Genomic DNA, 17865 nt, shown 5'->3' with positions numbered 1-17865 from the left:
CCAATAAATTCATAATATTGCATTTTCATAGAGATTTATGTATCTATATGTTTCATCAAATACACACGTTTTAAAATCCATTTTATACTAACAATGCTAAAAATACCACAGGATATTTTTAAAGGGGAATACAACCAAATTCTCCAGTTTCATTCATTGTATAGTTTATAAAATGTGTTAAGATCTAAAGCTCATACACTTGCACAGTTGCTCTAATTTTTCATGTTCTAAACATGGACAATTCAAAAGGGACTGGAGAGAAAATGGATTGGTGAGGAGCTGAGAAAAATGAGTTTTTATTTACTGTGTATTTATCATGTGCCTAGCACTATGTAATATATCATGGTAAATCCTGAAGCAATGTTTGACACTTTTGCTCTCAAAGAGGCTACGCCTAATACAGTTGTGGAAACAAAGCTTGTGTGCATGGAACAGTTAGGAAATGTAAAGCAGACTATGATGCTGAGTTGAGAAGACAATATGATTTCTACCTAAATCAAAATATTGATTGTTGTGCAAGGCTCCTAATCTCTTCAGTTTAACATATGCAGTTTGGATTACAGCGAAGGATAGCCATGAAGTGGAACACATAGTTTAGATGCCTTTGTTATCATCATTGTTGTCATCATTATCATCATCATCATCATTCCCAAACAATTAAGGAGCAATCATAGGCATTATATAGAATGTATTTAAATAAAAACGGTAAATTCCCACAGAAATTTCCAAGATTAACTAGATAACATGGATTAGATATAAAGATAGACAAAAACAGACATCTTTAATACTTCATTTCTCTAGAGTTCCAAGGGCAACTGGAATTTTTCCATTGAGAATGGGAACTAACTCTTTTCCAGGCTGAGGAAAAGGCTTTCTTGGAGGTGATGTGCTTCAGAAGTCTATTAATAGAAGAAAAGCACCTCTATTCTTGTTGTAAATATTTTCCTCCCAACCATATATTGATGGTTAATATATGTCTAATACTTTTTAAACCAAATTATTCTAGAAATCTATTCTTTAGGAGTATACCTTTATTCTTTTACATAAACTAAGGTGTTTTACAACTCATAAATTATTTTAATTCAGTAGGTAATATTTGGTTATAGATTATAAGTATCTGCAACTTATGCTTTTTCTGGTAGTGATGCTCAATAGCAGGTGGGCCATGTCTACCACAGGAATTCTGATGCTTCAATTTTTTATGCTTCCAACTTCCCACTCTTGGTTGAGAGTCAGTACTTCAATGAGTAGCACTTCCTGTAAGGTGTGTGTGTTGAGTTTCTTGGGTATGTTGGCTCAGATACAATATGTACTAGGTGTCTTACATACTTTTAATCATTATGGCAAACCCAACAGATAGATAGCAAATGAAGCCCGATGAGTTTTCATAACTTAATCCAAGTCACAATAAAAAATCCCGTACAAATTCTACTGAACCACTGGGATTAGAATCCTCCATCAAAGATGATTTAGTTTGAATTAAAGTCTGTTACCCCAACCAACACAACCAAATCCTGAGATTTATTTGTTTGTTTGTTTGTTTTTGCATAGAAATAATGGTAAAGTATTTTGTCTCTTTGCTCTTGCTTTGAAGGAATAACCACAGTCCTCACCATGACCACACTGAGCATCAGTGCCCGGCACTCTTTGCCTAAAGTGTCCTATGCTACTGCCATGGATTGGTTCATAGCTGTCTGCTTTGCTTTTGTATTTTCCGCCCTTATCGAGTTTGCTGCTGTCAATTATTTTACCAATGTTCAAATGGAAAAGGCCAAAAAGAAGAAATCTAAAGCTCTCCAGGAAATTCCAGCTGGTCCAGTGCAGAAAGAAAAGCATCCTGAAGCACCTCTGCAGGTATTTGACTTAATCTTCAGTTTAGAATTTGATTTTTTGGGGTCAAATTTACATAGCTAAGTGAAAAAAAGAGAACCTGAAAATGGCAGTGTGTAAGTCATTTAAAAATGCAGGAAAACATGAAAAGGTAATTCTAAGTTTAAGCTTACTGTAGTTTACATTGGTCACATAAATGATTCTGTGATTAAAAAAATTAAAGTCACCTGTTCCTTACGGATTTCAGTTGTACAAAAATAGCATGGTCATAATGAAAGTAAGAAAGCAAGCAGGAAGGCCTCCCCTTTCCCCTTGTCCTCCTTGGATATTCTGCTCTCTCTCTCTCTCATCTCACTCATTCAGCTTCTTCTTTCTTGAATCAGCGAAGTGTCTGTGGTCACTTATACACAGTTTTACTGTAGTTGGCGAAAATGGTAGTCTGAAACTTCTTTTGTTTGTATGTGCCCAAATCAAAGTGTATACAGATTATCAACTTATTTTTTATAGGTAATAACTCATTCCCTTACTTACTCATTCATTCATTCTTTTTTCCCCATTCATTTAACAAATATACATTTAAAACTAATGATGTGCCAGACCCTGTTCATGGTCTGAGAATCAAATTTGTATACCCTCCCATCTACAACAGAATGTCCTACACTATGGAGCTTACATTTAAGTATGTAGAGAAATACATACTTAAATAGAGAAAGGGAGACAGGTGATTCTTAAAAAGACAAGTACTAAAACCCTTGGTGCGTTCCATGGTAACAGGTCTATGACCGTGCTAAAGGAAGGGCTGGAGCAGTGTGAGAAGGATGGGATTCCATTCAGAACACAGTGGTTAGGGAAAGTAAGTTCTCCAAGAGAAGATGACAGTTTAACAAATCAGGTTTGGAGTGCATCCTGGCAGGGATTCACTGTTTGGGTTCTAAGTTTATAACTCTGCGCCTACAAAGCCTGGGGCGGTGGTTCTCCTGGACTGGCATGTGAGCAGGTAGGCAAATTACTGCTCTCCCATTAAGTAAGTTTGGGTAGCTTACATTTTTCTCTATAGATACTCACTTTACTGAGATTTTCAAAATTATTAGGTTAGATTCTGTATACTATTTTTAGTTGGAAAAACTTGGTAGAAAACTTCTATTTACTGTTTCTCTTTTAAAAATATTAATTCCTGGATATGTTATTTATTTACTGTTTCTGTTTTCTAATTAATCATCCATAATTTATTTTAATTCCACCTTTCTGCAGGCAAATTCTGTTACTCTTTTCCCTGCTTCTTGAGTTTCATTCTTACTTTCACTTTTTATTTAATAATACAGTTTTCTTTTATTACAATGAGATTTCTTTGCATATAGCTTTGACCACACTCATAACTTTAAAAACAATTGTTGTTCAATTACAGTTTGTTTTTATTTTTTATTATTGTTCAATCACAGTGCATCTTTTGTTATATGTTATTATCATAGTTATTTGGTAAATATTCTGAAATTATGTTTCCGGTTTTCTTTATAGGCTAAGAACTATTTGGAATAAAATATTGAAGTTTCCCAATGGGATTTTGTTTGCTTATTTAGCTCCAGTGTTTATTTTTAGTTCAGAAATGTCAACCGTCAGATTTGAATGTTATTGACATTTTTGTTACACCCTGAGTGTGCTGGTAGCTTGGAAGTGTTTGATGGCTGTGTGAAAGAGTTGGTTTTTAGTTATGAAATCAACTTACTTAAAAAACTATTATTTCTCCCTCTTAATCAGCCACCTCTTCTCTTTTTAATCTTTCAAATACCAAAAATTATATAAAAAATCCTCTTACTAATAATATGATTATGTGGGATTTTAACTGTTTTTGTTTTATACACTTCGACATTATGATACTCAACATATAAAGATTCATAACTGCTCTATTTCCATATCAGCCTATGCATTTAATCATAAAATAAGCTTTTTTGCCCCATATTATGCCTTTTCCCTTTAATTCTATTTGGTTTGATTATAATACAGTATATTATAATATAATTTCTTAATATTAGGTTTTATAATTTTTTCATTGCTAAATTTTCCTTATTCTTTTGTTGCTCATGTACTTTGGAAGCTATGTGTCATCATTTTATATTACTAGTGGTTAACTTTAAGTTTTAAAACAACATCTTTCTGCTTATGATTTTCTAGTAATGTTGAAATTATAAAATATACTGAGTTTCCCATATAGTTTATTAACTCCCTCCAGACCTAGGATTGCTGACATCCAAAGATTCTGGATGTAGAGACTATATATATGTATATATAATTTCTTTTTATATGTAAAATAATATACAATTTAATACATATAATTTCTATTTATAATGAATTGCTATAGTTCCTCTTTTCATTTTTACAAAGTGTTGAGACTCCTTGCACTATTGTTACACTGGAATATTATAAATACTTAAAAGGACTACTTAATCAAAATAAAACTATTCTGCAGAATTTCCAAAGGTGAGAATGAAACCAATGTTATGTTATTTACTCCTTGATATCTCACTCTTTCTTTTTAAATTGTTGACCCTATTACAGATATCCCCCAACTCCCCCTTTCCTCCCCCCACCCCCAGCCCCTCACAGGCATTCACCACAGTGTTGTCTATGTCTGTGGGCTATGCACTAAAGCATGTATGTCCTGTGGATAATCCTATTGACCATAGCAATCAGCATTGCTGGTAAATGCTCGGATGAGCGCATCCAACTAAGTGTACTTTGGTTCAGCAACTCCTGTTGGCAGCATGGGCCCAGTTCTGCATGCAAATGGAATAATCAAGATCGAGAAGATGCAGTTTGTTTGCAAAGGGCATAGGATCATAGCATTTAAGGGTTGGAAAGAAATTTTATGATAAATGTCAAAATATACATCATATTCTTTCTGTCCTCTACAAGGGGGACTATGTATGTGTGATAACTTAGATCTCCACGGCAGTTTACTTGAACAATGTCAATGTTCTAAAGACAGTGATTAATGGTTGGCCTAACCATCTCCCTGCCTCCAGACTGCTTCCAGAACAAGGCTGGCTTTTGAGTGCCAGTTGTCATTTTATGGCTTCAATATCAAATTGAAGGTTGAAGACATATTAAAATTGAGGGAGTGAGAAGGAAAAAAAAGAAAAATAAGGAGAAGGAAACAAGAAGGGGAGTGTGTTAATAGAAACATTTTAAAACATGTTACTGAAATGAAATATCCTAAAAATCTTATAGGTTTGGGGTTTTAGTAGAGATTCTAATCAGACAGGTGACATGTGCTTATTCAAATATGTGTTCTAACTTTTATGGCTATTGACTGATTCGAATGATGTTGCTTTTGTTTAAAATGTCTTTAAACTCTTCTTTTGGAATTGCCTTCACAGTCTACATGACATTTGGTAATTTGTTAGTCCTTTGGTTAAGCTCAATAGTGGTTTAATTCATTGTTACTCCATGTGACCTGTGGACTGTTAATGGCCTGGTAGAGGTTTATAGTGACCATTTTTATTCTTGGAAAATTGGAAAGAAGGCTGATTGGCAGAATCTAAAGCAGCGATGGGCAGCTTGAGTATGTCTTTGAGCAGCTCGGGAGGCAAAAGCAGCTGTTCTGTTTTGGCTCAGCATTACTTTGATTCTGCCTTTGACTCTATCCTTTTACTATTGAGTTGAGGGCCATTCTTGTGGTGTTATTCTTCCATACCCTTACTAGTTCTTAGAGTGACTACTGTTTCACTGATGAGGGTGATTTGGACTAATAGAATGTTTTTGAAAACTAAGCAACTATAAAATACAGAGCAAATATTTCTTAATGAAATCATGTTTTAAAAAGTCACTTGGGAATACAATATATTCTATGGACCTTGTTCAGTCAGAAAGTATACACTAATATATGCATACTGTATCTTGAGAAAAAACTGTGATATAATAATTAACATCACTTGAGCTCTTAAAATGTGTTAGGTACTGTGTGATATGCTTTAATGTATTGCATAATTTTGAACTCACAAGGACTATTTTACAGATGAGGAAACTGAGGCTTATGGTGGCTCAGTGATGTATTAAAGAAATGGTTAACTCAATATTTAAATCAATACAACTGTGTCTGAGTTCAGAGCTTGTCTTCTGAAAGTATACTTTTTAGTATTTAATTTATGATATGTCTATGAAGAAGATGTTAATATACATAACCTAGTCTAACACAGTCTTTTGTTAATATTTCTATGAATAAATAACAATAGTGCAACACTCTGAACACATAAGTAACAACATTACTTATATGTGCCAGTAATAACAACTTTTACAGATTATATCTATATATAACATCTAATTCTTAAAACTTATATATGTTCTATTTTTATCCATGTTTTAACTAGTGAGAATATTAATGAGTAGTGATCAAGTAGTCTGCCAAAGCTCATCTGTCTGTTAAGCGGAGGATTGAGCCCACAAACCCAATATTTTAAGCCTTTGGCCTAATAACTGGTTAGAAATTTGGGGTGAGGGAAATGGAGGTTGAGATGGATGGTGATGGCATCATTCACTGGGATAGAGAAAGGAATGAAACACACTTAACGAAGAAGCTAAGTGGTTCAACTTTACATGGGTAGAAACTTCCATAGTAGGACATTTTCTCCTATCCCAAGATAATGACAACTATTTTTAAACTACAGGTGCATACTTCTCCACTGCTTACCTTTTATTCCCCATCTACCTATTTTTTGGTCTATTTTTCCACTGTAACTATTCTTCACAAACTTCAATTTTAAAGTGTCCATATTTCTAGAATTAGTTATTTGCTCTGCTGGAAGTTTTTAAGAAAAAGGCAGTATAAAAAGAGAATGTATAAGTAATTCCAGGTACACTTTGAATTCCACAATGTCAGAGCACTCGGGAGAATCTCCTCTTTTACCAGCCATCCTTCAAAATCAAACTCTAGCCTTATTTCCCATGTTTGGCTTATCCTGACTGATCTGACTTCAGGGGCGAGGTCTCAAGGACCCACATCTACACACCAGGGACCAGGAAAGCTTGCAGTGTGAATTAAATTACATCATGACTATAAAGTACATGGCACAATGCTTAGTACTGTGTAAATAATAGCTATGACTATTATTATTCTTTATTTCTTTCAGCATCTTCAACATTTAAAGTATGTATTACATATTTTATGATTTATCATTTCCTGAAGTATTTTGCTTGAACTGTTTCATATGTGATTGCTATATTTACCTAGCTAGATCATTCTATTTTCCCATATAGCACATAATATAGTATTTAATAGATACAGTTGTTCAATAATGGATTATAATGTACCAGTTGTAGAAATTGGACAAGAGCAAGTGTGGTGCCTCTAAAATCCAAAATATTTATCACCCATTTCCAAAAACATTTGTCCTTTATATATCGAGTTGGCCAAAACATCCATTTAATTTTTTCTGTGAAATTAAAGACACATTTTTCATTTTTCACCGATACTTTATTGATTAGAATATTTGAGTATGTCAGCTATCTCCTGTGTGGTATAACATTGATTGTTCTCAATTAATGTCTCAGTTTGATAGCTATGAATTTCAATTGGTCTACCCAAACATGGAGCATCATACAGTGAGAAATTTCCAGCACAAAACTGCAAACCACTTTTGACACAATTCAGTCAGTCACAGCACCTTCTCCATACACTGCACAAATCTTTTTTCTTTTGTGTTTCAGTTGCATTTTTACTCTTCTTGAAATAATAAACCATAATGTACCAAAAATGTTGCACATTTTCTTCCACTTTCAATATTAAAATGGCTATACAAAAATTCACCAATTTTGATTTTTTTAAATGCATACTGATATGACAGCTGTCCCAATACAATATAACAAAATTGTTCTGAATGAAGTTAAAGACAACTAAGACTACTACAGCCATCTTTTGAAAAAAAAAATGAAGCTTTTTGGCCAATTCCTTGCTGGATAAATGTGAACATCAGGCAGATGTTCAGTAGTGAGCTAGAGCTGGGTCACTGTGAGCCTGTAGGGCAGCAGATAATCGTTCTGAGCATTCTGAGACACACTTGTCAGCAGTTAAGCTGGTGGACAGCAAGAGGGAACTGAGGAGGGTGCTTTGAAAGCAAATGAAAGCCAAACAAAAGCCCTGAGTAAATCTACAAGTGCACCTGTGCATTGTGAGGATAGCGTAGTTGTCTGTCCTTTGGTCATTTTGTTCACATCATTTGCACAGTCAGTGACTGTGTATGAGGTCACTATTAAATACAACGATTTCCCCGTGGTTGGTAATATACAAACTTCATTCTATTTCAGTAAGTCAGTTACAGATTTTTATTTCAATCATTCTCAAACTGCTCTTAGAAATGCTGTTTTTTAAGTAGTTTAAGCTAGCATGGAAAAAGTGTCATTTTTCCATTTGTAATTATTTATTCATAACTTAGTTTAAACTCTCTTTTCTTGGTAGTTTGAAAAAGGGCATGGAGCAGTACTGTCAATTTACTTGACATTTAGGTGTGTTTGTGACAGTAGTTTAATGACACTCCTTAAGTCTTGTATAGATTGTACCTTCCCAAACCTATACGTGTTTCCGTACAAAATGTTTTGTAGATACTAGTGCTTTTTTCGGCAATGAGTAATTGCTTAATTGTACAATTATGAAACTGTATGACTTAAGTGTTAAGAATATCAGAATTCTGTTTTATCTCCAGCTATGTATTTTATCTGGTAGGTTTTTTATGTGTCATGTGTTGATTCATGAGAAAATGTCATGTTGCTAATGTGTGCGAACAAAGCTTAGTCATTTAACAAGTTTACCAAGCAACCACAGTGGACCAGTCACTGTATGTGGCACTGTGGATTCCAAACAAAGATCTAGGAACTTAGTTTTAGGAAGGAGACAGGCTATTAATCTTGTGGGTGACTACACTCGGCATATAGAAGTGTGGTCCAAGTCTTGGTTTTACAGTAAGTCAATAATGCTCATAGTAATGTAAATTTATCCTCAACTCTTCACTGCTACCTTAGACCTGCCTGTTGAAATACCAGTCTGTATATTCAATTACGTAGTGGAAATCTATCATATTTATAGAACACCTATTAGGTGTCAGCACACTGGGAATGCTGTGCTCACTCTTTTTGTCGATCTGAGGGGAGTGGGGAGGTAGATATTATATAATTAATGTCAAATAATTAAATAATAATATATGTGCAAAACACTGTGAAGGAGAAGTAGAGAGAGTAATGATAAATTGTACTGGAAAGAGTTGAGATTTCAACTTAGTCTTTGAAATGGAAAAATGACAAATTAAAGGATATCATTTGAGCTGACAAAGGGAGGAGAAGCAATAAATTTTAGTAGCTTATTGAAATACCATTCTGCATATTGTGGTAATTATTGGTAATAACATCACATGGGAAGAAAAATGCCAACATTAGCATTATAATTGAAAATTTAGGCTATTTCCTCATCCAAAAGGGAAATGCCATGATTTTAATGCTACATTAGGAAGGCCAGACATATTAGCTACTGTTCAAGGAAGAAGTAAGGCATCTTGTGAACCTAGTATAATACAGTGTACAGTACGTGTGCCCTTGAGTGTGTATGTATGGTGTACATACAGGTTATTAGTAAATTTGTTAATTTATTTTCATGTACTATTTGTTTACATATATCATGGCAAAAGAATAAGCTATGAAGTATATTTATATAATACATAGAATTTGGATAGGTAGCATATTGCCATCATCATCCTCATTATTTATTGAGTGCTACCAGATGCCATATATATGTATGTGTATATGTATAGTTGCTTTACATACATGTACATAGGAGTTATATGTGTGTGCATACATGTGTACACACATGTATGTACACACAACAACTTGTGATGAATTGTTATGTTGTTATATAGTTAAGTTTATGGTTGATAAAGATGAGTCTTGATAAAGTGTTTTGGACACTTTCAGATGCATGGTGCTGCTTCTCGTCTAGAGAAACCAAACAGGCACAAAAGGATTCCATCTCTACTCTCAGTTACCCAGTGTAGCTTTCATCATGTAACCCAATATTTGGGTTTTTATTTCTCTATCACTTAGATGATGAAGTTAGGCAAGATTATAACTGAATTCCCTTCTAATTTGAAAATCTATGTCATTACAAACTCATGCATCCTTATAGCTACTGCCAGTTTGCTTTCTGCTCTTTAACATGTACTTAATTTAGTAAAAATAATTAGAGAGAGGATGGCTCTTTTTGGGCTCACTGAGTTAGAGCAGAATGAATATTCAGGTTATTTTATGTTCACCCGTTCAGCAAAATTCCTTACTGTTTGACAGTGATAAAAATATCAACTTATAACTATGCCACCTCATTGCAGTTAGTATTTTAAACTCTTCACATGTATTAACTCATATAACTGTCATTGCAATCCTGTTCTGTTTTCATCCTATTTTACAGATGACTAAATTGAAGCACAAAGAGGCCTAAGTAGTTTGTCCAAAATCATAGAGCTGCTAAGTAACTAACCCAAGAGTTAAACCTAGGTAGTCTGGCTCTTAAGTCTAGTTTCCGCCCACCAGAAATTGCAGCCCCTCAATTGTAACCTACTACCACAACCGCTGACACCTCACTGTGCTTATTGCTGCATGCTTACTACCCATCCCAATCCTGCTTTTCTGAAAATTGTGTTAATATTTATATTGAGTGAAATGCAAGCTATGCTTTGACACTTCATGCCACTTATAACCAAGCTGTATCCCTTAGTTGGTAATTCAGTTTACATAGAAGCCAAAGCCACAGGCTATTAGTCACCCTCTCCTTACCTCCAAGTTTGCTCAAAATAGATATGGATTTTTATCAAGGATAAAAATTACCAATTGATTTAGTGCAACAATTTTGACAAACTTTAGACCAACCCTAGGTTTTTTTTCAATTTTTGACATGTTGCACATTTAAAAAACATTCAAAGTATTACTTTTATTTTTTGGTTTGCAATAACCAATCCTATATGCATCAATATATTACATTTATATTACTTATTTACAACATATATTCAGAAGAATGTTTTGAAGACTGTGGGGGAAATTTTTAATAAAGTCCAAGAGATAGTTTTTGCCCTAAACAAATTTATATGATGTCATGTGTCAGATAAACAAAGGGAGCAGATGTTCTGTGGGGACCAAGGGATTTGTAAAGACACATGCTAAACTTTGGAAGGTGCCTGTGGGAGAATTCAGCCTGGCCATGAGCTATCCTTTGTTGATGGTTGGCAGATAAAGGAGAGGAGCAAGGAAATGAGCCAGCTCATTACTGTAAATTTCATTAGGTGGTTTGTGATATTTATGGTTAGCTTGAGAATCATTCTAGAATTGCCCTATAATTAATAAGCTATTATTGTATGGTTGGAATTTTTGTTACTTCTGTGTGTACTCCATTACTTCACTACCAAATCTGGCACAAAATTGCTAAGAACCTAGCAGATGCTCAAGAAACACCTACTGATTGATTTCATTTGTCATACAACTGAAATAGAAGTGCAATTGCTTAGGAAGGCAATACAGGGAGGAACCATACATTTTCCCTGGGGAAATTTTATTATCAAATTTTTCACAGTGTTTCAACTTTTTATTAATTTGGTGATTTTTTCTCCAACCATGTTAGCAATGTGAATGCCCAGCACTATTTTTTAGACTGAAAAAATTTTTGGTCATCTTAAAAAATATACAGCTCCTTGAAACAAATTTCCTCAATGTTTAGCTACATTTCCAGCAAGTTCTTTTTCTTAAGCTACTGAGTAAGATTACTCATCCCTTATGGTTTATTTAGCTAAGCTGCCTATGTCCATTTTGCTATTTTGAGGGGACTAATTTTTCCACAACATCATATACATCACTAAATCTACAGCTTTTCACTCAAGCCTCAGATGATTTAAGAGTTTCAAGAAACATCAGTTTGGGCATTACTTATTTTACTTAAATGAATTAGAGAATATTAAGTGTAAAATGTCTTTGGTAGAAGCAAATTCATATGTATTTTGGTCAATTTAATAGGAAGACTCCACTCAGATTGTATGGCATGATATGTTTTTCTTAATATTTTTCTAGTGTTTTATATTCCACAAGCTTCTTACCCTACCTGGTTTCTTTGTTTGAATAATCAAGCCTATTCTTTCTGAAGATCTCCTTTGCTGCCCTTCTTAGTGATCCTGTATTTTCACACTTCTCTTGTGTAATTATTCCATAGAATTTTGTTCTGCCTCCAATTTTTTTTTCTTGAACTTTGACTTCAATTCTTATAATTCTTATATCTTATTATAGATGACTAGTGTGGTTATTTCATTTTCTCAAGTTAAATTATTCCTCAACAACATAGTCCAGTGAATTTTCCTTTTCTCTCAAATTCTTTCTCCCTTTTTGGGGTGAAGAATTATTTTTAATAATTTTGACTTCCTTTTACTTACTTCTTGTTTGGGTAATCGAAAACAATTGTGGGTTCCATAGTCAGGGAAAAGGCTGTCTTAAGGGGATTTAGAAAAGGGAATGGGGTGCAAGGATTAGGGTGGGGTTTAGTTTCTTTGTGGGCACCACTTATTTTTGACTCCCCGAAATGTTTTCCAAAGCCCAATCAGCTTAATGTGAGTACCAAGGGGCCCTCTGAAAGCAAAATACTATCTGATGAAAATGTTAGACAAACAGGGGAGATATAGAGGAAGAAAGGTCCCACCATGCAGCACATCTCATCTTCACTTTCTCTTTGGCCAGATCCTTGGCACTTGAAAATTGACATTTTCAGAGCACTTGACAGAAGGTGGTAAGGATTCTGTATCCAAAAAACAGAAGGACAACTCTTCTTCTATAATATGATTTACTGTTGTGTCTAGCATAACCAATTATAAGTACTTCTGAACATCTGGGATTAGTATATTGGACATATCTAAAAAAACATTTTGAAGAATACTAAGTTTAAGATCAAGGCTTATCCCGGAAACTGGTGCCCAGTAAGCACCCACCCAGTTTGATGACCGAGTGACCTAATGAAAGAATAAATGAAGCCAATGTGGTCTCTGCAACATATTATTCATTGGAAAGAGAAACCCTAAATGATAACAATAACAGGGAAAACTTTCATAAACCCATTTCAACATTGCTTTTTCACTTTTTGAGGCCCACACAGACTTGTGGAGTTACTAAAGAAAATTTGTGTGACTTTTGTTCTTGACATAAAGCCACCTGGCTTCTTTGGGATTTCCCACGTGAAGCAACTACTATCCCAGTTCTTTCACCGGCTATGCCTTGGATTCTTAATATTTAATAATGTTTTTGTTGTTTGGGTTATCTCTTTCTCCTGAGGTAGAGGGGCTACTCCATGGGAAGTGAGAGTCATGCTCAACTTTGCTGTTCAGGCTGTCCCCAGAACACAAGCAAAGGTCCTCTGGTTTTCTATGGGGGAAGATAAGGACCTAATCGATATCCTCCTGAGAGCTGGTTTAAATGCAGAAGCTCTGACAAAGGGCGTCATGCTTTCAAGAAGAGAAAAGGAAGCCTCCCTGGAGCTTGAAAGGTGCTTCCTGGAAAGCGAACAAGAAGCAGAGAGCCACAGTAACTGGACAGTTACATTCTGAGAGCAGATCCTAAACTAAAAAAATGTGGCGGCCGTGATGAGTAAACAGCATGGGCTGGGCGCTTGACCTTCACTGGCTTCTCCTTCTATGAAGAAATGAGCCTGTGTTTGTTTAGAGAAAATCCCAGTCTTATTAGGTTGAGCCATAATGAAAACACCATTTTTGCTGGTTTAAACTGGTTTTAAAAAAGGTTGAAAATACTATACGATCTCACCTTTAACAGGAAGCTAAACAACAAAACAAACAGGAAAACAAAATAAAAACGACACTGAAATCGAGAACAGGGGGACAGCAACCGGAGGGGAGAGGGGAGGGAATTTCAGGGGGAAAAGGGGAAGGATTTACAGGAACAAGTATAAAGGACGCATGAACAACAACTAAGGGGGGTGGAAAGGGGAGGGAGGTGGGGGGCACGGGGGGGGTGGTCTGGGAAGGGAGTAAAAGAAAGAATACTGTAGTTGAAAAATAATTTAAGAAATAAATAAATTAATTTTAAAAAGGTTGAAAATCATCTTTTGAACTAAAGGTGAGGCCTAGATTTTACTTACAATTGCCTTTTCTTAATAGCAAACAGGTAGCTAATAAGAAATTGTCCTAGTAATCATAGTGATGACTAGCATCCTAAAATTCATTAGTCAGTTGTTTTTAAGACAAAGGTTTAGGTTCGAGCAGAGAACGTCAAAGCCTTGGCACTGTATTTGTATGCCTGGGGCTGATGTGGGCACATGCTCTGAGGGCATCCTAATGCTCGGAGTAGAATTGTTTTGTTAGTTTATTTTATCTTGACTTGAAGCCGTTGAGGCTTGTGCAGAGGCAGAGTTTCAGCAGGCACTCTCCCCTGTGCCTAGCTCACTATTGCTACTTCTGCCAGCAAGAAAGCCACTTTGCTAAAGCCTTAGCTGATCCCGAAGAATGTTAACATGCTTTCTGCTTAATATTTGCTAACGGGCTGATCTAAAAATGGCACCAAGGAGGTTACCTATTATCCACAGAACAAGAATACATTTTTCTGGACCAAAATAGACTGTATTCAGTGGGGACTTGATCTGCTGACAGAAAGTTATATTAGTATCCCTGAGCAATTCATTAAAATAGAATGAGGTTTTATAAGATGAATTCTGTTGTATTTTTTGTTAATTAAAAAATTCTCTCTATTAGTGGCAGTTAATATTTAAATTCTTTTACTTATTTATCCATGGTGTTTCTTTGTGAGTTACATTTAGTTTTTGAAACTCTGTAAATCATCTGTTTTGTGCCTTTGGATGGGTAATACCCCTTGTACAAGGCCAAATCTATTTTATCAAATTCATTACTATGCCTACTTTGAAGTATCATCGAGATAGAATATGGAAAGATTTAAAAATCATCTTTTCAGTGAAACATGCATATTTTTTCCTGTCATTTTCAAATGCCTAGCAAAATGGAAATTATTTTTTTCCATTAATGTATAATGAATAGACTGACTTTTTCCTTGTTTGACTGTAACTACCTGAGTTTACACCTACTCTCCCAGTGTATCATTTGTTCTGAACAAAAGTGTCTTGTCTTGACCAATAGACCAGATAGTTACCCTGATGATGAAGCAAATATTAAAAATCAGTCTTCTAGCATTAGAACTTTGCTAAAGGATTTAAGTTAAATGTTTCCGAATAATAATCTAGATGTATATGATGGTAATAGGTATACTATAATAGCGTTAAAGGTTAAAATTGCAATCAATAGGGGGTTTCAGAATCTCATGAGACAATTTGAGGTAATTATTGGCTATAATTAATTTCCTGGTTACTCTCCAGTCATTCTGTAGCCATTAAGCATGATTCACTACTCAGTATTTGAAATTATAGTGTTATAAGGTGTCAATGTTCCAAGACACATAAAATTAAAGAAAACGGAAAAGAAAAAAGGCCCTCAAGTCCTCATGCTGCAGTGTTTGTGCAAAGTTGAGACTATCGTTCTGTAACGTGAGACAAACATACTGCTGCTTTGCTCTCAGGAATTTTGTTATCAGACTGTCTTTCTAATTTTGAAAGAAAAAACAAACCATAATACAGAAAGATGTAAAATTTGGAGCTGGACCATGTGAGGTGATATCAGAAGTATGAAAGCAAGAGGAGAAATACTGACTAAGACGTCCTTTCTTTCATGTCACTTGCTGGGATCTGCTTTGTGTGTTCCTTAAGCAATGTGATTCTTAGGGGTTTTTTTTTGTGAATCACTAATTGAGGATATCCTAAAGTTTCATTGTATATCTTGGCCTGAATGAGAATAGATACTGGACTTGTATGGGCAAGAGAGAGGTAAAAATCCAATTGTTATATTCCAACAATGGACAGACCACCTCTGTTGTTGGGGATCATGGTACTCTGCTGGATAGTACCGTGTAGCACAGCCTGATTCGTTAGAGAGCCATTCACCTCAGAAATAGCTGCATTAAGTATGAGCATTATCTCTGTTTATTCCAGCCAATCTGCCAGCACAGTAGAGTGAGCACAGTCAGGCACTCTCAGCAATGCAATGCAAGCAATGAGACTCAATTTGTTGCTGCCTTTCCCCTACCTCACCATAATGTTCTTCTCTAGTTTGAAAGCTTTCTACAATCTGATTATTGTATTTACTTTATAGTGTTCTTTCTTCATGTCAATACTACCCTAATTTCTGGCTGAGTTTTTCTTTATTTGTAATAGCAGTCTGATTTATTTTGAACGGATAAACAAATGTGATTCTTTTAATGGTTAAGTAAAATTAAATGTCCATTGGAGGTCTTATGGCTATTTCAGATTAGCTGGATGGGTTCATGGTCCTGGATGGACTGGGTTCAGTATCAGAACAATTTTAAAGAGTGCTGAGAAAATAAAGATATTAGCCAGAAGCCTTCTGATATATTGAGTGTAGGTGATAGATGAAGATGAAAAGAACATAGCTCCAAGTGGCCTGTGCTACTCCTTGTAACAGCAATTCATTTGGCGTTACAGTTTTCATATGTGCATTCCCCATGCTGACCAGCTATACCTGTAATTAATGTGGGAAACTCCCATTTATCTAGATACTCAAAGAACCAAAAAGCTGAATTAGATAAAAGCAATTTTTGATTGTATTATGTAGTGTAACATATATGAATATGCCACAGTACAGTTTTAGTGCTGTTGGTCATGATATCTGAATGCTTTGGAAATTGACAATGCACACCAAATTTAATCTGAAGCTCATTACAAAATTTAATTTCCATGTTCAGTTTTCTACAATTCATCAAGATGACATTAAGAATTATTCCATTCCTCTTTTTAGACTGATCATTTTTAACTGTTTCCTTCATAATTACTCCACCAAGCAGACAACTAGAGCCTGGGAAACCTGAATTTCAGGCCATTTGAGGTGTTACTGGATATTGCCAAAAATGTCTTGTGCCAGAAAACAATTCTGAAGATGACTGGAGTAAGGCCACCCTTGTCCCACTGGCCAACACATGCATTTCTTACAATGGGAAGTGGAGACTATGTTCCTTCACCTTTGAGTTGGAGTGGGCTTGTGACCACAGTGAAGTTGGTGCTGTGTGACTTTGAGGCTGGCCCACTTGGGTCCCATTTCCTGGACCCAACACTCCTACTGTAAGGAAATCCATGTCCCATGGAGAGGCTACGGGTAAGGTGTTCCAGCTGACAGCCCATTATCAACTGCCAGGCATGTGAATGAGGACACTTTCGAGGCGACTGCAGTCTCAGCCACTCTGCCTAAAATTACATGAGAAACCCTGAATGGAAGCCACCTGGCTGAGTCCAGTTAACCCCCTAACCCACAAAAGATAATGTTAAAATGATTGTTGTGACTTGAAGCCATGGTTGTTTAGGGTGGTCTGTTATGCAGCACTAGACACCTGGAAAGCACATGCTTTTCAATCAGGCATACTGGAGTTGAAATACTTACTCAAACTCTTGCCAGTTGAATGATGTCAGTCAGGATCTTAAATTTCTTGAATTCTCTGTATCTTACAGGTGTTTCATGTACCATACTGTAGGTGTTCAATACACATGTTTTCCTTCCTTCCTTCCTTCCTTCCTTCCTTCCTTCCTTCCTTCCTTCCTTCCTTCCTTCCTTCCTTCCTTCCTTCCTTCCTTCCTTCCTTCTTCCATTTTTTTGCTTGCTTACTCCATTCCTTCCTATGTAAATTCACCCGAGTGCAGCTGCTTTCATGGTGGGCCATTTTAAACTGGAATATGTTAGTGCCAGGTGTGGACTTAATTGGACCTTTACTTAGAACGCAAGCAGACAGAAATCAGGATGCATTTTTTTCCCCAGTGAAAACTGCTGAATCACTGGTTCCAAAATCGGCATAAAATATGCTCAGACCTTCCACAGACGGCGTGTGTGATGAGATGAAGTGCTTTGGGAAATGGGGTAAACACTTTTAAAAAAAGCAATGTTTCCATCATTTTGC

At 35.6% G+C, this 17865-nt stretch overlaps 1 protein-coding gene across 3 annotated transcripts in view; it reads left to right on the top strand.

Moving 5' to 3' along the window:
- GABRA4 (gamma-aminobutyric acid type A receptor subunit alpha4) overlaps positions 1–17865 on the top strand; it is a 67802-nt gene that overhangs the window by 25020 nt on the left and 24917 nt on the right. For all 3 annotated transcript variants that reach the window (XM_037141014.2, XM_037141013.2, XM_037141012.2), the window contains one exon: positions 1595–1854. In XM_037141014.2, coding sequence (XP_036996909.1) covers positions 1595–1854 — 260 coding nt within the window. The remainder of the gene's footprint in view (positions 1–1594; positions 1855–17865) is intronic.

Source organism: Artibeus jamaicensis, unplaced genomic scaffold, assembly GCF_021234435.1.
Source record: "Artibeus jamaicensis isolate MK-2021 breed Jamaican fruit bat unplaced genomic scaffold, CSHL_Jam_final contig_889, whole genome shotgun sequence".
Lineage (NCBI taxonomy): Eukaryota > Metazoa > Chordata > Mammalia > Chiroptera > Phyllostomidae > Artibeus > Artibeus jamaicensis.
Note: the sequence above shows the minus strand (reverse complement) of the source record. Positions and strands in the feature narration are given on the sequence as shown.